Here is a 21,524-nt window from a genome sequence, read left to right as displayed (position 1 = left end):
CAGCAGCCTGGTCTTGTGCTGAGCTTAACCTTTGGGTTTAAGATGGAGGCTTGGAGCCGAGATAATTTAGCTAGTGAAATGCAACCCATGTCGAATATTGCATGTATCTTCTATTTTCGTCATATTTATTCAACTTCATGGGAACCGAAAAACCTCTTGCTACAAGAAACTGTTGAAAAGGAAGGCCCTTATGAACACCGAGGGCCAATTAGTAGGCACAATGCAATATTTTCAGAGAAAGCAACAGTACAGTTTGAATAAGCAACAGCAGACGGGCTCATTGTTCCTGAGGTTGTTGCCAAGGGTGCTTTCTCTCATTAGGGTGCTTCAGTCTTTATTTTGAGAAAATAATGAGAGAAACAGCAGATAAATTGGACGGGATCAGAGTTTAATAACCATAACACCAGCACTCTGACATATGCAGCAGGCAATATGGCCTTGGCTCTTGGCTTCTCTAAGGACCTGCAAACCTTACTGAAATAATTTGTAATTTCTTTAATGCTTTGTTACATGTGCACTATGACTTTCCCCCCTAGAATTAAAAGCAGTGTGCAAGGGGTTTGCAAGTGGCCTCTACACAGGCACTGACCTGGCCCAGATCTGCATAGATCCTTATACTTTTCACATTCAGAACTGCTTTATACATTACAAAATTTCTACACAGAAGGTCCATCCATTAATTAATGGGCAGTCACATGTCAGATCATCACATTTAACAACATAGGCTTAAATATATAGCTCAGTCGGTACAGCATGAGACTTTTAATCTCAGGATCGTGGGTTTGAGCCCTGAAGTTGGGCAAAAAGATTCCTGCGTTGCACAGGGCTGGACTAGATGACCCTCGTAGCCCCTTCCAGCACTGCAATTCTATGATTCAGTAGGTTTTCCCCTGAATGTCCATAGGCTGGGAAGCTGTGCCTGCCTGTGGGATCTCAGTGTGTCTATAACTCACAGGGAGAGTGCCACGCATGCAATTGTTACACATGATGATCTTCCTACAGAGTACATGTTATTTCCACCTAGCTGGCCACTGTGGGGGGAAACAGAATGCTGAACAGCTGACTGAAATGCTTGGGGAGGGTTCATAGCTCAGTAGAAGCCCCAGGTCTGCTCTGGAGGGTTAGGGGAAGCACCAGAACAGATTGGGGGCACGGTGGGGGGGGGGGCCACGGTGAGAAGCCTGGGAGAGGAAGTCCCATTATGCAAGCAGGACAGGTTGCAGCCCACGGTTTTGCACGCAGATGTTCCCAGTCCTCTGACATCTCCAGTTAAAAAGATCAGGTCACTGGAGATGACATAAAATAACTTTCTTTGACTGAGACCCTGGACAGCTGCTTCCAGTCAGAGCAGACATTCCTGGACAAGGAGTTTGGTATCTGGCAGCTTCCTGCAGTAGTTGTTTTTGTTGTGCTTCATGCATTTTCTTATTATTGTGTTCTATTCTGACATCACTGTGAACCACTTTGGGAATGGTTTGCCCCAGGAAAGGCGGCATACAAATAAACCAATAGGGCTGACTGTGTGATTTATATGCTGCTTTTCCAAGGGAAAAAATGGCGGTGGTGGTGATAGTTTATGATGATGGCGATAATAATTAGATGGACCTTGGTCTAGGAGCAATGTTTTATGAGAAAGGAGGCTGCTTTTGTTACTGCTGCTTCTAGGCACTCTTAGAGTTTTGCATAGCCCATAGTACTGTTGCCCTCTCTTCTTTGATCACAAGTAGAGATCAGGGAGCCTTGTGGATAAAAGCAGCAATGAACTTGCTCACAGCATCAGTATCTTAGGACAACGGGGCCTGAAGTCCCTTCAGCCTATGATTTATTGGCACCTTCAATCAGGGACTGAAGTGGGTTGAAAAGCATGTTAGCAGCACCTGGCAAGATCAAGACGAGCGCACATAGTCTCACTTCTTTTTCATCCCCAGGCAAGCTAACATGGTTAACAATGGCAGGTTGGGCAGAGTTCACGCTTCCATACAGAAGCCCAAAGCACTGCAAATGGCTCAAAATAAATAGCAAGAGAATAAATATGAGAGAGATTCTTGGCTGTATAGATTGCTCTGAGAAGCGGGAAGGAGGGAGAGAAGGCACATTCCTTTCCTATAGCTACAAAGAAATTCTACAAAGGAACAGAAATGAAGCTCCGCTGAGCATTAATAACTTGAATGGGTTGTCAACATGATGCCCTTCAGCTGTGGTTAGACTCCAGCTTCCATCACTTCCAGCCAGTGGTCAGGGGATGATGGGAGTTGTAGTCCACCAACATTTGGAAGGCACCATGTGGGCTACCCCTGCTTTAACTATCCTTCCATTCAAACCACAGCTTGCCCATCAGCCTTCCAAGGCTTCACTGCAAGTCTCAAGACAATTCAAGAGCTTGAAAGCTCACAGTTTTCCCTTTTATACTTGGTCCAAGTTTTGCTTCCAGGACCTCCCTCTTGTTCTTTTAAGATCTTCCACGTTCCCTTCTCCCCTGGTTGCTCCCTAACCCCTTTATGTCCACACTGTAGCACAGAATGACTAGTGGCTTCCCTATGGCAAGGCTTGAATGGAAGAGGTAGCATTAAAGAGGTGTGTTTGAATAGGCCAGGGATCCATCCCCTTCATGCAGCGCTACTTCTCTTGTCTCGCAGCTCTGAGGATGTATACTGCTGTCCTTTTAAGTCATTTATCAGGACTTCCTGGCTTTCTCCACTCTTCTTCATGCAGTTCTCCACCAGGTCTAATATCTTCTGGAGCCGCCGGTCCAGTGCCTTCAAGTGAGGCTCCGCTAAGACTGGTGACAGCTGATCAGTGGCCAAGGACTCACGCATGACGTCACTCAAGCGATAAGGCTCCGTAGCAAGCAGTTGGAGGCGCATGAACGTTGACTTTTTTATACTGGATCCATTAACAGCAACAGGAAAAAATCAAGGAAGAGGAAGGACAACGTTTTTAAACCATGAGAAACGTCACATTGAGCATTTCCATTAGTACATGCACAGACTTGGGATATCAGAACCACATCAGAGGCAGGGGTGAGAGTGGGCAAGAAGTTATAGGGTCAGACTAACCACAAACATTATGGATTCTTGCCAAATAATTTCCTCCATATTTATCCCGAACTTGAAAGCAAGAGTATCATGCCATGAGTGTTTCAGGGTGGAGGAAATGCTGAGTCTGTTTTCATATCTGATGAATTTTTTGCTCAGTTGTTGCCCTACATAAAAGGCTCCTTGTTTTAACCACAAGCACTTGCATCTCCCTTTAGCTTTGGGAGGTGGTGGAAGTAGCTGAGTAGGCTTTCTCTAACTCAGAGTGTGGGCATTTCAGTTGGCTTCTGGCAGAAATGAGCCTGCATCCTCAGTTGCGCTGTGCTCCGGTGTATCTGCTGGGAACTAGCTTAGGCATGCATGCTTCAGATAGCTGAGATGAGAGCCAGTTCATAGAACTGTAGGCTTGGGAGAGAGGTCATCAAGTCCAATGGCCAGCCCCTCAAGACTAACCAGGAGTAGCCAATGTGGTGCCCTTCAGATGCTTTTGATTAATGCCCAATGGTCAGGGATTATTGGAGCTGTAGTCCAAAACATATGGTAGGTTACCCCTGGCCTACACAATATGCCATCAGCAGAGCACAGTGGTGGACAACGTGCATGGGCTTATGTAGAGGAGGCAAATGGCAAACCCACACCCTTCCATGCCACTACAATCTGGCCAGGGGGAAATACTTAACCTAAAAACTGAGATCAGTTTGGCCTACAGAACCAAAAAGATTACCCACCTCAAAATAATAAGGCTTCCTTAATTATACCCCCTCCAAAGACAGAGTATAAACAAAATGGGAGAAAAGAATCCTTACATGCAACATTGCTGAAGTGGAACCAGAATGGACATTTCATCATGGGAGTGTCTCCCGAACCTGAGAAGAACAAAAGGCACAGATGGTTTCTCTATTTTTGGGAGATGCTATTTCGGGAGTATTTATCTTGCTCAATAAATACTTCTTTTGGTATTTAAAAGTCCAAATGTTGCAAATGATGTAGATTATGTGTGCTTGTGCAGTGCTGTATTCATGATCCTGTTGCAAAGTTTACTTTCCCTGCAGAATTAATGTATCTTGGTAGATACAGAATATGTGGGTCTGTATCAGAATATGTGGGTCTGTCATTAACATCAGCTGCCGAGCACTTTCCAACAGGTCAAGTCCAAGACATTTCACCACCTGCGGTGAAGAACAAGATAACATCGCTCCCCAATTCCATATACAGTGGTACCTCGGGTTAAGTACGGTCCATTCTTAACCTGCTGCAGCCATGCTGCCAGGGCACGATTTCTGTTCTCATCCTGAAGCAAAGTTCTTAACCCAAGGTACTATTTCTGGGTTAGCGGAGTCTGTAACCTGAAGCGTATGTAACCTGAGGTACCACTGTACAAAAGCTGACTGGGCTTGCAATCAAATCTTGCATCAACACTGGCGACTGGGCAGTATCCTTTGCCACATCTGAGAGCCAGTGTGGTGTAGCGATTAGAGTTCTGGACTAGAATCTGGAATACCCAGGTTCAAATCTTCATTAGGCCATGGAGCCCAGTGAGTAATCTTGGGCCAGTCATTGTTTCAGCCAAGCCTACCTCCTGGGGTTGGTTGGGTGATAAAATGGGGAGGAGGAAAGGCGGGATACAATCATCATAATAACGATATTTTCAAGACAACAGGTTAACTTGGAAGGTACAGTGCAGGCCATGTGGCATAGTTCAGCCCTCTAACATCCCACCAGTTTCCCAAGGCTGTCTGAGTACAGTACCTGTTGTCTGAGGCGGTTGCCTAACTCTGCCTTACAGTAGGACTGGCCCTGCCTGATATAGTCAAATAATGGTTTGCTAAGAGCAGTTCATCGGGACGCGGGTGGCGCTGTGGGTAAAAGCCTCAGTGCCTAGGGCTTGCCGATCGAAAGGTTGGCGGTTCGAATCCCCGCGGCGGGGTGCGCTCCCATCGTTCGGTCCCAGCGCCTGCCAACCTAGCAGTTCGAAAGCACTCCTGGGTGCAAGTAGATAAATAGGGACCGCTTACTAGCGGGAAGGTAAACGGCGTTTCCGTGTGCGGCTCTGGCTCGCCAGAGCAGCGATGTCACGCTGGCCACGTGACCCGGAAGTGTCTGCGGACAGCGCTGGCCCCTGGCCTCTTGAGTGAGATGGGCGCACAACCCTAGAGTCTGTCAAGACTGGCCCGTACGGGCAGGGGTACCTTTTTAAGAGCAGTTCAGCATGAACCTGCCACAGGACCACCTTATACTCTGGTTCTTGCCTGCTTTAGATCCTTGTCTTGTAAGCTCCTGCTTTCAAAGTTCACTCCCAGAAAAGCAGCTGATCTCAAATAACAGTCTGAAGTAGGAATACCCTAGCCCTTTCTTCAAAATGCAGATCATTGTAGGACAGAGCTCAAAAGCTTCCCCTAGTCCCTCACCCACACGGAGAAGCATGTTGCATTCTCACCCTCGGCCATTGTCCAGATGAAGGAAGAAAGTGTCATTCCCAAACTTGTCAAAGGTCTCATAGTGGTGGCGATCCATGTTTCCTACATATGGAGACAAGAATTATAGAAGAGGAGGAAGACAGCAGAAATAAGAGGAGGAAGAAGAGGAAGAAGGTATTAGAGAAGTCCACCCTGAGAGGATCTTGGGGCAGGATATAAATTCCAAGACCAAATGAAGAAGACAAAACTGCAATTATCAGGCAATATCCTTATTCCATGCTGTTTTTCTAGAAAAAGAGGTACCCGAACTCACCATAAACACCTCCCTCATGGCAACGGCGCCCACCTGAGAGGTGCCAGAACTGAGTTCCGGCAAGTTCCGGCTGAAAAAAGCCCTGTGTTTTATTCAGGCAAACTAGAAAGGCTCAAACAGCCTGAGGTCATCAAAACTCTTCATCTGATGCTAATTAAAAAGAGAGTGGGTTCCAGGGAACTCTGGGAATTGTAGTTCTGTGAGAGGACTAGTGTTCTAGCTCTTAGCACCCTTAACAAACTACAGTTCCCAGGATTCTTTGGGTGTAAGGCATGACTGTTTAGCCCAGGGGCCCTTACCTATGTTTAGCATCCTAGAGGAAGCCTATTCCCTCCCCCCTCCGAACTCTTGAACTATCCTCAGCAGAGAGATAAAATAAATGAATAAATGAAATGCCCAGCTATTAATTGGTCAGTGGGTACAACCTGAAAGCTGTTAGATAGGGCAGAAGTAATTATGAAGTATTAAGTGGAGCAGAAGCGATCTCAAGGACAGAAATAACAAATCAGCCTAAGTTATTGGCACCAATGAGAAAAGGATGAAAGGAGGGGAATCCATCCAGGTTATGTAACTTGTTAAACCAAAGCCAAATGGTAACCATAGCCAATAAAAATCAGTGAGTGACACAGACTTAAGATAAACTGCCCCTGGTATTGTCAAATTGAGGAAAGAGAAAGAGTAGGGATGAGAACAATATAAGAGCCTATCTATCTATCTATCATCTATCATCTATCTATCTATCTATCTATCTATCTATCTATCTATCTATCTATTTATTTATTATCCTGACTTTCCTCCAAAAGGAGCCCAGGGCAGCACATTGTATAGAGGAGGGGAGAAATCTTTAGAATATAAGGAATGTAGCTGATCAAGAACAGAGGCCATGTGCTCCTTAATTCTGAAGTTCCCAAACTCTTTTCCACTGGGAAATCTAAGAAACTATTTCGTGCAGCAGAAAATACCCACTTCACGGGGGGGTGGGGGATCTGGCAGTGAACAATACACTAAATGATGGTGGTGATTAATTAGTTCAAGAATTTATTTACCACTTTTCATTTTTTTAAAAAAATTACAAATTGGTTAGAAAGTAAATAAAATAAATAAATAAAACACAAGAGAAGAAGAAAAAATATGGGAGGGTCAGCAGGCCTCAGCAGTTGCCAAGGAAAGTGTCTGGGGTCATCATGTTGGTCACTTTATCCCAGCCCGTCTCTGACTCCAGCAGCCCTATCCCACCCCTGCCCCATCCCCACATTGTTCAGGAGGACCCCTGACCTCCTAAGAGAGGCTTTTAGAGAAGGGTGGAGGTGGCTTCGGGGAGAAGGAGGAGACCAAAAGCTTTTCCTTCATTAACTTCATGATCCAAGCCCTTCCCTGACTCACTGTGACATGTTTCCACTGGCAAATAAACTGCTTCATCCAATGTGCGAAATTGGATGGGGGGGGGGGAAGGTACAAGGATATGGTCCCATGAAATGAGGTACGCTGGAGAATAAGGCGATGTCAAAAGACAGGTGAGAACTAAACAACGGGAAACACAACTCAATCTGCTTAGCGGGTTGTGTTCTAGTCATGTATATTAACACAATGCACAGGGAGAGATGCTTATTGCAGGGAGGCTGGCAGGCAGGCAGATGTACGCAGACGGAGTTAATTTGTTTCTCAGGAACTCTCAGTGCTGCTGAGTTTCCATCGAGCCTAAGAATAAAATGCAATGAGGCAAAGTCTCTCTATTAAAGGCTGAGCTAAAGGACTGGAATGACACAAAGGAAAGGGTTGTAGCAGTCAGAAACTGGGAGACATAGGAAGCAGCTCAGACTTTTTATCCATCTATCCCGGGATTACCTGCTCTGAGGGGCATAAAGAAGGTCCCAGGTTCGAATCCTGATGTGTCATGGTAGTACAGTGGTACCTCGGGTTAAGAACTTAATTTGTTGCGGAGGTCTGTTCTTAACCTGAAACTGTTCTTAACCTGAGGTACCACATTAGCTAATGGGGCCTCCCACTGCCACCACGCGATTTCTGTTCTCATCCTGAGGTAAAGTTCTTAACCCGAGGTAATATTTCTCGGTTAGCGGAGTCTGTAACCTGAAGCGCCTGTAACCTGAAGTGTCTGTAACCCGAGGTACCACTGTACTGGGAGAGAGCCCTGTCTGAAATCTTGGAGAGCTGCGACCAATGGTCGGACTCTGTATAAGGCACCCTTCTGTGATCCTTTTTTTAAACTGCCGGTGCCAAGGATTGAACTTGGGACCTTCTGCATGCAAAGCAGATGCTCTACCCCTAAGCCATGGTCCCGTCCCCAAATGCAGCACAGCTCACAGGAGGAAATGTACCCAAGCTCACCCATAAGGAAATCAAGCACAGTCATGTCGATGAGGTTGAGGAGTCGGGATACGTTGTCATATGGTGCCGTCTGTCGTACCTCTGCGCAGTAATCATCATCTGATTCCCACCTTAGAACAGATAGTCATGAAAGGTTATCATTAGTTGCATATGGTGGGGAGAAACCTTTACCTGTCTCCACCCTTCCTTATAGCCTCTCTAACTCCCCCAGGTCATCTCATCGTTTGTCAACGTATCCATCACCCTGACAGGGCACAGATGCTAAGTGTGATTACATAAATTCCGTTTGAGCCTTTTCAGGTACAGCTGCAGCTCTTTGAGACCACAAACAGCAGAGTCGGGGCCTCTTGAGTTGAATATGTAATGCAGTTTTGTGGCACTGGCTTTTAGAGTCAAGGTTGTGGGGCAGCAATGGCTCCGGAGCTTGAAACAAAAATAACTCAGGAGATGGTCTCCAACAGAAAACAGATCAGCATGTGTTCACCCCCTAGCTAAGGGGGAGTTAATTCTTCCTGCTTGTACTGCTACTTTTTCAAACATTTACAATAAAGCAGTATTGTATTTATGAAATAAATGCATAAGAAATCTGTTGTTGTTGTTGTATTTGTACCCCAAATTTGTACGCATCTGACTGGGTTGCTCCAGTCACTCTGTGTGGCTCCAGCAACATAAAATCATAGAAATACCACCATTTCATATTACCCCATGAGCACATTCATTTCAGGAATTCCTGCTACCCTTCCAGTATATTGACAGAGCCAACCAGCCCTGAATCAGCCTCTGAACCAATCTTCTGGTTGGTTTACTTCACCACCACAGAGCACAGCTACATTGTGCACATAAGAACTAGTTAGAAGTGATGGAGAAAAGGCAAGCTAAGAAGTGCTGAACAGATATGGGGAAGTTTGATGGTGTTACCTAAATTGGAGGGTTGGGAGAATATAGATTCAGCATCCCATGCAGACTTGTCAATGTCTAGGGCAGCCTCAGTTTAAGGACATATATACATTGCTTCCTCAGTCTTTGGCTGTCCTGGCTCATCAATTTTCTCCTTTGACTCTCTTCATCCAGAACTTGCTTTTCACAATCTCTCGTTCAATACTGGTTCTCCCTCTGCACCTGAGCTTACTTACTGAGCTTTCTTGGTCTTGGAGTAAGAACGCCTCCAGGGGCTTCTCCACGAACGCCGGTCGGCCAGTTCTTTGTCCGGCAGGAGGGCCGCCATTGAGCCCTCGAGCTGGTCTGGTTTGCCACACAAAGCATGTTCCGTGGAGCAATAGTAGGAGCACACGCCAAAGAAGCAGACGTTGCCGGCTGGGTTGACCCACGCAAAATGGAGGAAAGCAAAAGTCAGGGAATACCAACAGCTCGTCAACATGCCACCACATGTCTTGTGCATAGCTGTCAACTTACAGATTTGAAAATAAAGGACCAGCGGCCTCAAAAAGAAGGGATCAGCAGCCAAAATAAGGGATCAACAATTACTTTGATAGAATACATATTTTGTTGCGTGCAAATGGCTTTAGATACCTATTAGGTCCATAAATTACCATATAGCATATATTCAACACAAAAAACCAGCAACAATTTGTTGTTGACAAAGGACAGCTGGACATAGAAAGGGCCCCATTACCTTCAGTAGCTTATTTAAGGGACATCATCAATAAGGGACAGCAGCGGGACATGGCGCTGGGATAAGGGACTGTCCCGCCAAATAAGGGACGCTTGACAGCTATGGTCTTGTGGGTGCAAAGCAACATAACAGGAGGGGAGAATAGCTTACATGGCTAGCACAGTCGGTCTACACCAAAGCTGAGGGACCTGTGGCCCTCTGGAGGTTGTTGGCCTCCTCCCCTTCATCTGTCCCAGCCAGCATGGCCAGTGATCAGGGATGATGGGAGCTGCTGTCCACCAACTTTTGGGAGCAATAGGTTCCCCACACCTGTTCTACACAGTAGAGTTCATATTACGAAGGAGGGATAAACAGGGGACAGAGTGCTCACCTGGGGAGATGAAGAAAGTCTTAAACAGTTTACTGTCCGTTGTGATATCACGGATTTCTTTGGTTATATTCACCAAACGGCCAGAAACGGGGGGAATTCTTCGGAAATCCAGGATCCTCCCCAGAAATGAGCAAAATAGGAGAATGAAACAAATTCTGTTTGCAGCTGGACCAAATAAACACTCTAAACACAGACAACAAATCCTACACAAATGCTCGTTATCATAGAACATACAATCAGTTTGGAAAATAGCCCTGTCTTTTCTGCTTCGCACTAATACTTGTCTTGGACACTATCTTCAGTGTAAATTGCCTTGAGATGGTTGTTTAGAATTGATAAATCAATGATATTGATAATATTTGGCAGGAATCTGCCGCACCTTGCAGGACAGGAGAGTGCACTGTGCTGGACTCACCTGTCGAGGTGAAAGGCTGCTATTTCTGCATTATGCCGTTCAAAATCTGAGAAGTAAAAGAAATCTGCTGGAGTCTCCTGATCCCGGGTTTGCCTGGGGAAGGGGCAAGAAGAGATGTGGTGGATTATCAAAGATGTTCATTGTCGAGTGTTGAACTGAAGCCCACACATCTTTTGCAACTCATAGTCACTCTGCACACTGCATCCATCCCTTTTGTTGGGTGTTCATGATGGTTTGTGCTCAAATTTACATACACGATTCTGTTTTCAATACTGTTTGCACCTGCAATAGTTTCAGGGATGGACATACCACTCCGTTTCCAGTTGGTGCATGCCCTCTAACGTCCTGCTGAAATTCTGCAACCTTTTAAACTATAAATGTTCCAGAGCAGCTTGTGTGTGTGTGTGCTGTTTTAGTTGCACTATAGTAGTGCAAGAGGGTCCCTTCAGACAGCAGTAATGCAATAATGTAGTGGAAGCATCACGGAACAACTAATAATGTGGAATGGTCTGTGGTCAGCCAAATATAAACCCACCGTTAATGCGCTGTTATTGTGTCAATAACCCACAAGGGGGAAAACCACCTGTCTGGAGAAGCCCTGAAATTTTAATCCTAGCTATGCAAACTAGGAGCAATTGAGGCAGAACTCTGACACAGAAGTCTAGAGCCCATTTCAGTATAATGAGCAGAAAGCCCTCATCCCACCTCCAATAGTTGCCCTGGTTTTGAAGCAAGTGAAAGAATACACATTACTCATCTGAAGACTACGAGGTCCTCCAGTCTAAAATAGCCTAACTGCACAACTGGCCAAGGCTGAAACAATATTGTTGTGGCCTTAAATGAAAGGGGAGAGGAGTCCATTGAGAACAACATAGCACAACATTTCACATCTTTCACCACCAGAGGTCGCACCTCTCCATCAGAAACAAACCACAACATGGAGGGCTGAGTTCGCCATTTACTGCGGGAGCTAAAACTGATCCAAGGTGATCGATGGCTCTCTGCCATTTCCACAGTAACGGCCTAGGTTTATCTTATGCTGCATCATTGTTAGGCTGTTGTTGAACGATGGTCCACAAATCCCACAATTAATTCTATGTAAACACCTGCTTTATGGTCCATCAAAACTGTTTGCTTTGACTATTAGCGAACCAATGGTGGTGAGTGCCAATGGCCAGGGAAGAACTGCACCCCTAACCCACCCCTAAGGCTGCAAGATCCCATATTTTCAGGAGACAGTATTACAACGCTTCCATTGCTAGGTTAGGGCTATTGAAATCCCAGTTTGCTTAGAAATGTGGTGTTACAAAGGCCATTAAGTCCAGAGTCTAAACTTGTGCCATTGCTGAAGAATCTGGGCAATGATGAAGGGAAAGCATCTGTTTCAGCCAACAATACTTGGTAGTGTGCAGTGAGGTTATATTATTGTATTTGCAAACCGCCCTGGGATCCTCAGATGAAGGGTGGTACAGTGGTACCTCAGGTTACAGACACTTCAGGCTACAGACGCTTCAGGTTACAGACTCTGCTAACCCATAAATAGTACCTCGGCTTAAGAACTTTGCTTCAGGATGAGACCAGAAATCACATGGTGGCGGCGCAGTGGCAGTGAGAGGCCCCATTAGCTGAAGTGGTACCTCAGGTTAAGAACAGTTTCAGGTTAAGAACGGACCTCCAGAACGAATTAAGTTCTTAACCCGAGGTACCACTGTATAGAAATTTAATAAATAAAGAGTGTGAGGTGGCAGAGACGGTTCTCCAGGGATGTGGTAATCAAAGGAGGAGCCTTCACTACAGTTGCTCCAGAGGTTTACGTCCAAACACAGCCTTGCTTTCAGCTCTGTTTGGAGAACTGGCATGAAGGGGGTCACCCTCACCCTCTTGCTACACAGAGGCTGCCTGGTAACTAATTAACTCAAGGTTTGGAAGGTTCCAAGCACAATCTGTTTTCCAGGTGGAGTCCATCGACAGGTTATTGCCACACATGAAAAAGAACTTGGACCCAGGATATTGGTACAGGGCCTCTAAAAGCATTGCTGGCCTTCCTTACTCACTTCATGGGTTTGAAGAGGGCTTGTCCATGGTTGGGGAAGGTCATGATCAGCTTCAGTTGTGTCCCTCCAGGCTTTTGAACTGAAATTACATTAAGAAGGAACAGGGCTCAAATCGCCACCTTTCCCAGTTTTGAGAATGAGGACGAAACCTGGTATTTAAATATTAACAGAGTCCGCTCTGGTGCTTAGCACTGAGGCAGAACATTCCAGAAAGCAGTTCATTCCCCCTTCCCACAAGACTCTTGTCAGGATGGTTTAACAGGCTGGGTATCAAACTGAGAGGGAGAAACAAAGTGGAGATTGAAAGAGTGAGGGGGGAGGAACAAGGCAAACAGGCAGGGTGAAGTGAGAAGAAAGCAAGTATGAGCGGTCGAGGGACCCGAATGTGGCACAGAATACCTGAGCTGACAATTGGCTGCATGGCCAAATCTTCCATCGTGGCAAGGCGAGCAGGGTCATGGCGGGCATACAGTTCATAGCGATTGATGCCAGTGTAGAACTGGAGCCAAGCAGGGTTGGCATCGTGTTTTGGAAGCTTCGCATGTGCCTTATTGCTGCTAGCCCTGCAGATCCAATACCCCCACAACACAATACACAAAAACAATTGCATATATTATCATAGGCTGGTGAGCTCCAGAAGGTAACAGAAATCTGGCTACTGAGAAGCAATAAGGAATGATCTCGCGCTGGACCAAAAATTTATTATGCATCTTCCTTTGCAATTCTCCATTAATGAATGCGAGAAGAGAATTATCAGGTCCCTGTCCCCCCAATGTACTAGAATGAACAGCATGCTTATTCAGGGGTATCACGAGGTTTGCAAATGTACACACACAAAAACCCTTTAGGAAAAAGAGCCCAGGGCGGAGGAGGGAGAAAAGCAGACCAGTGAAGACTGAGTGTACTGGCTGGCTGTTGTGAGGTGAGGGGATGGAAAGGAGGCCTTTGCATGCTTTAACTGGAAAGCATGGCCTGTCTGAAAATGTTGCAAAGAAGCTTGAGCCCCCATGTATATCTAGCGGTGCTTATCAAACGGCAGGCCAACATTCTGAGCCCAGCTGCCCTGAGAGATCAGAAAATGGCAACGAAGTGCTGGCAGAGGCAGGGACTCCATAGTGGAATTCGTTTTCTCCATATCTAAGGGCAATATCTCAGCCTAAGACCCTGAAGAGCCACAGTCATCAAGGGTAGACAGGATGGCCTGCTGGTCTAACTCAATATAAAGCATATAAATTCCTATATTAAGCAGTAACAGAGAATCTCAGAGACTAACATATTTATTATGGCATATGCTTTGGTGGATAGGGATGTGGGTAGTGCTGTGGGTTAAACCACAAAGCCTAGGACTTGCCAATCAGAAGGTTGGCGGTTCGAATCCCCGCGACGGGGTGAGCTCCTGTTGCTTGGTCCCTGCTCCTGCCAACCTAGCAGTTCGAAAGCACATCAAAGTGCAAGTAGATAAATAGGGACCGCTCCAGCGGGATGGTAAACGGTGTTTCCGTGTGCTGCTCTGGTTTGCCAGAAGCGGCTTAGTTATGCTGGCCACATGACCCGGAAGCTGTATGCCAGCTCCCTCGGCCAATAAAGCGAGATGAGCACCGCAACCCCAGAGTCAGCCACGACTGGACCTAATGGTCAGGGGTCCCTTTACCTTTACCTTTATGCTTTGGTGGACTCAAGCCCACTTTGTCAGATTATGATGAAGTGGGTTTGACTCCATGAACACCATCCCTGCAGAGGATGTATACCAAATTGTATGGGCCACCCAGCTGTCCCTATGAAAAAAAACCCAAGAGCCTCTCACCATTCATTGCTACTTCTCACAAACATCTTCACCTTCGGTCTGGTAGCAAACAGCTTGTCTTTCTTCATAACTTTTGGGATTGGAATCTTGTAGAGCGGATGGTCGAAAAGCGCAGCCAGTTTGGACCTGCCTGTCCATGTTGGTTTTTCTTCTGCTTCTTTTGGCTCGAAGTTGTGACTTTGGAGGGGGATGTTGCCCCTGCTACCTGCATGTGGTACGCCTTCTGGTGAGTGAACACCTTTCTCCAGGGAGCTGTTGCTACCACTGAAGTCCTGGAGAATCCTCAGGTTTAACTTATTCTGGGCTGATAACGCGGGACTAGGTTGATCTTCTCCTTTGCGGGCACATCCACAAGAATCAAGGCCGGCGGAGAGCGTCAAATCCAACACCATGTGTACCAGAAGAGCCAAAAGGAGCAGAAAACAGAGAATGACTTTAAATTTCCTTTGGAACAGAGAAGGCAGGTGGTGTACCATCCTTGTGAAGTCCTGGATGCCAGTAGCACAAAATGTATGACGAAGGTCCACGTGTCAGTAAAAAAATAATAATAATCCTCAATTTGATCCCCACTCGAAAGGATGTAAAGGATGTTATCTAAGGTTTATTTCCAGCTTTGGGAATCCAAAGGAAAAAGTAGAAGCTCAATTTAAAAAAAAAAGGCAAAAGATTACTTATAAAAAACAAAACCTCTTCACTTATGCTATGATAATCCTTACCAAGGCAAAAGAAATAAATAATTCTGGGTCTTGTATAAGGGGCTGCTTCTGCTAGGAATCATTCTGCTCACATAGAAGTCCTCAGCAGGGAAAGGGCAAAAAAGCTGGTCGCAGATGAATTTAATGATGTTGATAAGGGAAGAGCAAGTGGTGCCAAGGTTAACATGAACTAGTTAAACTCCAGATTGATAGCAGCAGATTGGTCAATGCCACAAATCTCTTCGAATTATGTTATTGCATCACAAACTCTTGTGGAGCCCCATTGTCCCAGCAGGCTCACATATTGATTCCCTCCTTTCACCTATAAACACTGTCAGCTACCCACCTACATAATTCATGTGACTTCTTCCTTCTTCCTTCATCCATTTTTAAAAGTTCGACCTTCACTGAAAAGCTGCAGTGGCTCAACAACTGTCCACAAAAGAAAAGAAGAATTAAAACAAGTTTCTAGGATTCTCAGGCGCAAGAGAGGCACTGCCCGCTCCTTCCATATTCATTGTGTGGGGGTTTGTGAAGGGAAATCAGATTTTTTGAGGGAATTGGCATAAAGGCCATGTGTTTTATGGAGCTCATGAAAATATTGATATGTGGCACCTAGATCTGAGCCCTTAGTTCCTCCTTTCCTCAAAGCGCTCCATACATTAAGTGCATTATTTTATAAATACTGCTAAGTCAAATAAGTTTGAAGAATAACACCCCTACCCTTCAAAAAACACAACTCAAGCTATTCCTTTATTAAGCCAACAGTAATGATGGAAAAAAGGGACGCGGGTGGTGCTGTGGGTTAAACCACAGAGCCCAGGACTTGCCGATCAGAAGGTCTGCGGTTCGAATCCCCGCGATGGGGTGAGCTCCCGTTGCTGGGTCCCTGCTCCTGCCAACCTAGCAGTTCGAAAGCACGTCGAAGTGCAAGTAGATAAATGGCGGGAAGGTAAATAGTGTTTCCGTGCGCTGCTCTGGTTCGCCAGAAGTGGTTTAGTCATGCTGGCCACATGACCCGGAAGCTGTACGCTGGCTCCCTCGGCCAATAAAGCGAGATGAGCGCCACAACCCCAGAGTTGGCCATGACTGGACCTAACAGTCAGGGGTCCCTTTACCTTTAATGATGGAAAATATCGTGCAGTGCTTTGAGTTCTCCATAACTCTTCAATGGGCTAGATGGTAAACAGAGGGGGGAGGGAAAAAGTTGGCTGATGAAAGTTCTGGTGTCTGCATCTGGTCACAGAAATGTGAGATAAGGCAGCACACATTCACATGAGCCTCTATTAGGTGCTATCCAGGTTTCAGGTCGCATAGCACCTGATAAATGCATCAGATGCAGGCTCCAAGACTTCACCAACTTCCCCTGCCCTTTTACATACCAGGGAGAACTCACAAGCTAGTACATCATTTTGGCTGGCTTAATAAAGGTATTGTCCTAATGTGGATTTTGGATTTTCGTTACTGTTCTTGGGCCAAACACACCTACATTCTCTCTCTCTCTCTCTCTCTCTCTCTCTCTCTTTTTGGTAAAATGATCTCTTGCTCTTCCTGCACAGTGACTTAGGTGGGGTTCTCTCATTTTACCTTGGAAACAGCTTTGTAAAATACAAGGCTTCTCCAGATGATCTATTCATTCAGAATTCATCCTGATTTGCACAAAGCTTACACAGGGGTCAGTCTATGTGTGGCTTTTATTGAGCATTCAGCCCAATTTGCCTGCAGGATGTTAACATATCTTCTTGTCAACCACCCATCCATTCTGCACTTTTCAATGTGTTTCTCTGTCACTTCCCAAAATGCAAGAAGTCCTTTTTGCTTTTAAGTGGATTTGTTGCAATTGGACAGCAGAGCATTTTAACCCAATTCAGTTGCACAAACCTCAAGTTCTGGTGAGTGCTTGAATCTCTCCTGCAAAATAACGATAGCCCAGAGGCTCCCACGATGCTTGTTCTGCCCAAGGTAACCTTTTTGAGCTTTCTAGCTGAATGATGGCACAGCACCTTTTAAATCTTTGGCCCCATCTGCACTATACTGTACTTTAAAGCAGTATCATACTGGTTTAAACAGTCATGGCTTCCTCCAAAGGATCCTGGGAATTGCAGTTTAAGAGTGCCATGAATTGTTAAGACAACACCTATTCGCTTCACAGAGAATAACATTTTCATAGTGTCTTAACTCAATCCCTCTTTCCCAAGCAGCTCTGGGAATTGTAGCTCTGAGGGGAATAGGAATCTCCTAAAAAAACCTCAGCTCCATTAACAAACCACAGATCCCAGGATTCTTTGGGGAAGGCCACCGCTGTTAATAAAGTGGTTTGATACTCCTTCAAATAGATATGTGGTACAGATGGGGCCTTTTGTCTTGGCAATTATTTCTAGGACACTGAGGGGAGAGATGTGACCATGCTCATACTCTCTGGAAATACACAGCCACTTCCTCACCAGCATACCATTCACGACACGCAGCCAAGCATTTGCTATGGCACATTCACTTTGTCTCACACACAGAGAACAAATACCGTGAGCTGCGGAGAGAACGACGAGCTCTCGGCTTACTTATGTCCCATGGTGCGGCGGTTGCCTAGTAACTGTCTCCAGCTAACACTTTCAGTCGCCCCAGATTCTGACAACACCATATTTCTTTTTTTTTCCCCTTTCCCCTTGCATTGCAGTAATACCAAGGCGAGGACAAGTCAAGTAATTCTATAGCTCCCTCAAGGTGGAGAAATAGGCTCTTGCTTGCGCTCATGTGCGAGGCTTGGGATGAAGTGAGCTTTCCGGTCAAAAGGGCTGACCTAAAACCCTGCTTGGAGAACTGAGGTGTCTAAAAATGATGAGTGATGAAGATGGCAGAGAGCCTTTAAGCAAGGCATTTTTAAGGCAGGGGTGGGGTACATGGGGCCCTCCAGATTTTTCAACGTCAGCTTCCATCAGCCCCAACCAGCATGGCTGACAGGTCCAGTGACACCTGGAGATTCAAAAGTCCCCCACCTCCCTTTTAGGGGCTCTTTGTCAAACCCAAGTGGCTCAGGTGATCTTAGCACATTATGTGCTGGCCCAGTAAAGTAACCTACTGTCAAGAAAAACTCTCTCTGTGTGTGGTGCCAGGCCCAAGTCCTGACTGGAAGCCGCATCCTTGTCTCTAGTCCCCAATCTATGATCCTTGGTTCTGTCAGTGGGACAGCACCCCACATGAGCTCAAATACACACATTATTATAGCCCAGGTTTCAAGGGAAGAGGGCATGGAGGTGTAGTACTGAAAACTGGTTCTGAGGTGGACAGTTAAACCTTGCCTCACATTAAATGCTGAAGGAAGTGAGGCATTTATCCCCATACAGGTTGCCACTGGAACATGCTTGATGAGCTGATACAGGCCGCTGTTATCCCATACAAGTGATTAAACCAAGATCTGGGGCAAGGCCAGCCCTGGGCCAGACATTCAGTTTGGGTGGTGGTGGTGGTTTTTGGCCAAAACAAGCTCAAGAACCACCCAGCCCTCATTTCCAGGCCTCTTGCGCAAATCGTGTTCAAACCTTAACACCTGAAACTATCTGCATATAACTGAACTGAGAGAACTGAGAAACCAACAACACATGCATGCTGTGGGACAGTGCTTCTGGACAAACAACATATGAACAGGGCATCAAAAGTATTACAAATACAGTATAATAAGTTCTTAACATTGCTAATAAAGCATAGCAACACATTAACTTCTCAAGTAGCTATGAACCAAAGACTCTTGCCATCTGCTAGCTATGTTTTCACACTTCTGGTGAGATGTAAAAACAGGGGAGGGGGGAATGTGAAGGGTTTAAATGTGCACATAGTCATGCTTGTGCATTTTAAACGATGCAAGTTATTTTCAAATGTTACACTTAAGCTCAGAAAGAAGAGAGGCAACCTGCTTGAAGATCTACCACTGACTTTTTGTTTCTTTAAATAAAGCACATTTGGTGGCTTATGTGAAAGAGCCTACAGATCTTGGACTGTCTTCACATCGTGCCCTCACATTACAAAGCCTCTGCAAGCATTTCTCCAACTTTGTGTCATATGTAAATGCTATTTGTAGAGAAGACAAATTGAAAGTATCACCTGGTGCAGACATGTTTAGAACAATTTTGTGCACAAAATGAACCAGGCCTTGCGTGACAATGTCTGAGAGACAGACAGGCAATCTGTAGTTTTCCCTTGCTGTTACAATTTTACTGTATTTTGAGAGTTTGTTACACTTGTCCTGCGCTCTCATTTTGAATCGCTTTGGGGTCTCTTATATGGGAAAAAAACAGCATTTATAGACAAATAAAAATAATCATTGTTTCTCTATATGAGGGTAGGGAACCTTCAGCATGGGTTCCAATTTGGCCTGTGAAGCCATTTTGGGGGACTCGACTGCATCACTGAATCCTGCAGAGAGCAGAGCTGAAGTCACCACCTATCAGCTGATGAGCAGAGTTCAACCCTCCTGCGCCAGCTGTGCAACCAAGTTCCAGCAGCCAATCCCTGCAGATAGCTGCTTTGCAAGTCCTGTGCATGGTGCTTTGCTGAGCCCAGGGCTGGCAAAAACCCAAGTGCTGGAAAACTAGCTGGCTGCCAGGTGCTTGGAAAGCATTGTGCAAAGGACTTTGACAGGTGGGTGCCGCAAGGCATCTGTCAATGATCTGGTGTCATAATGATGCCACATGACTGACAGGTGGGTTGAATGGTGTGGTCTACCCACTATGGCATGCAGCCAAACCCCTGAAGGGAGCTGCCAGCTATCTTCTCCTTACTTCACATAATAATAATAATAGAACATGGCGGGGGGAGGGGAATGATGAGATCCCATGTAGTTGATAGGTTCATGATTGCCTTCAAATGTTAGTCTGATGGCCCAACGATCCATCTTGGAGGAGGCTGGTTTTGTGCGACAGAAGGAAAAACTAAGCAGGGATGAATCTTGCCACCCTCTGGCTTTGCGTCACTTCATTGCTGGCAATATAAACTGGAAGATTTTTCGTCGTTGGGTTTGAGTCTTGCAGTGAAATGAGATTTTCAAAGCCAGCCCTTCACACCAGGCAATCTGTCAATGTGCTTTGTTGCCATGACACCACTGCAGAGCAACACTCAAAATTCTCACCTCTTATTCCTTGATGACAATGCATTAGTCACATTGTTGCAGTTGCACAGTCACTCCTATTGCTACCATTGGATACATGGTGTATAGCTCAGTGACAGAACATCATGTTCCCATGGCTCCCTCAGTGGGAAAGCAAGTCACAGTCGTTCGCAGCTTAAAAATGGCATGCTACAGCATTGGGGCCTAGCACTCAAAAGACATGGGTGTTTTACAGCAGTAAATATTACCCTCCAGTTGATCACTCCCACATCTATGACTCATTGTAAACAGAGGGGATATAAAGCACCACCGTACGATATAACTCTTGTTATGCCCAATTAAGGAGAAATACATGTTAGATTTTGCAATAATGGAATTGTGGAGCTACTGCATAACAGCACTGTCAAATTTTCGGAATGAAGGCATTGATGATGTGTAACACAGAGGAGGTTTTATGAAGGTAAAGCACACTGAACTGGACTCCTGTTACCAAGGAAGAGAGAGAAAAAATCCCTCTTCTGCTGGAGTTCTGTAGCAGGGAGTTCGGACCAAAGAGCTGGGGATTGGCTAAATTAGGCTGGCCTTGCTTGCTTCATACAGGTCACAGCTACAGCCACATGACCACTGGATACTGATAAGAGACAGGCAAAGCAGCCAACAGATTGTTTGCTGAGATAAGCCCCCACCTTAGCAGTTTGATTTCTGTAGGTCAGCCTGACACTTGGTTGGGTCATCAAGAACAACATATGAGTGTCCGTGTGTGCTTGTTCAAATATGGACATTGTACTTATTTCTGTAATGTTATTAAAGAAACTATTTCAATATGCATAGAATCTCATGACCCATGTTTGCAAGAGAGATAATTATATACCTTCTGCAATGCCATATTCTATCATCGAAGAATGATGTTCTCTCTCATATGCCCATGTAAATCTATGAAAAAGATCAGATGGCCTATTAAAATTAATGCTGAGCACTAAGAAATAAGTTGATGAGTGAGGAAATATTAATGTGTTTCTGGGGTGGGGGTGGGGACTAGAGTCCCACTGATTTTAGTGGGATAATTCAATGGCAAGCCATCAGTGAATTATCCCTTAAGGAAGCTTTCAGGTGCACATTCCCATGGTGTCATATTGAATACTATGCATGTTTATCATACAGATATTTTGCCAGATGTATATCAATGCAAGAGTTGGGAAGTCCCTCGTTGTAAGGCAAGATCATCCATGCAGTAATCCCCCACTATATAAGCAGGGCCATGGTGGAACAAAAGTAGATACCAGCTACAGTGCAAATATCAGCACAGTACCCAGGTAAGTCATATATCATAGGAAGAGGCAAAAA

At 45.5% G+C, this 21,524-nt stretch overlaps 1 protein-coding gene across 2 annotated transcripts; it reads right to left on the bottom strand.

Annotated features, from left to right (window-relative positions):
- Positions 1–367: 367 nt before the first annotated feature.
- Positions 368–21,070, bottom strand: LOC310658803 (extracellular serine/threonine protein kinase FAM20C-like). 2 transcript variants are annotated; one of them, XM_083401151.1, is made up of 11 exons: positions 21,052–21,070; positions 14,388–15,514; positions 12,983–13,146; positions 12,584–12,662; positions 10,530–10,622; positions 10,115–10,230; positions 9,245–9,425; positions 8,112–8,221; positions 5,473–5,554; positions 3,842–3,901; positions 368–2,883 (listed from the first exon to the last, which is right to left on the bottom strand). In XM_083401151.1, exons 2-11 carry the CDS (start codon positions 14,861–14,863, stop codon positions 2,607–2,609), a joined length of 1,638 nt encoding a protein of 545 aa, XP_083257277.1. In that variant the 5' UTR covers positions 14,864–15,514; positions 21,052–21,070; the 3' UTR covers positions 368–2,606. The 2 variants fall into 2 exon arrangements, with proteins under 2 accessions (XP_083257277.1, XP_083257276.1); XM_083401150.1 differs by lacking the exon at positions 21,052–21,070 and having other exon boundaries at positions 14,388–15,987.
- Between the last annotated feature and the right edge of the window lie 454 nt (positions 21,071–21,524).

The sequence above is a fragment of the Podarcis tiliguerta genome (assembly GCF_965153285.1).
Source record: "Podarcis tiliguerta genome assembly, chromosome: 10".
Classification (NCBI taxonomy): domain Eukaryota; kingdom Metazoa; phylum Chordata; class Lepidosauria; order Squamata; family Lacertidae; genus Podarcis; species Podarcis tiliguerta.
Note: the sequence above shows the minus strand (reverse complement) of the source record. Positions and strands in the feature narration are given on the sequence as shown.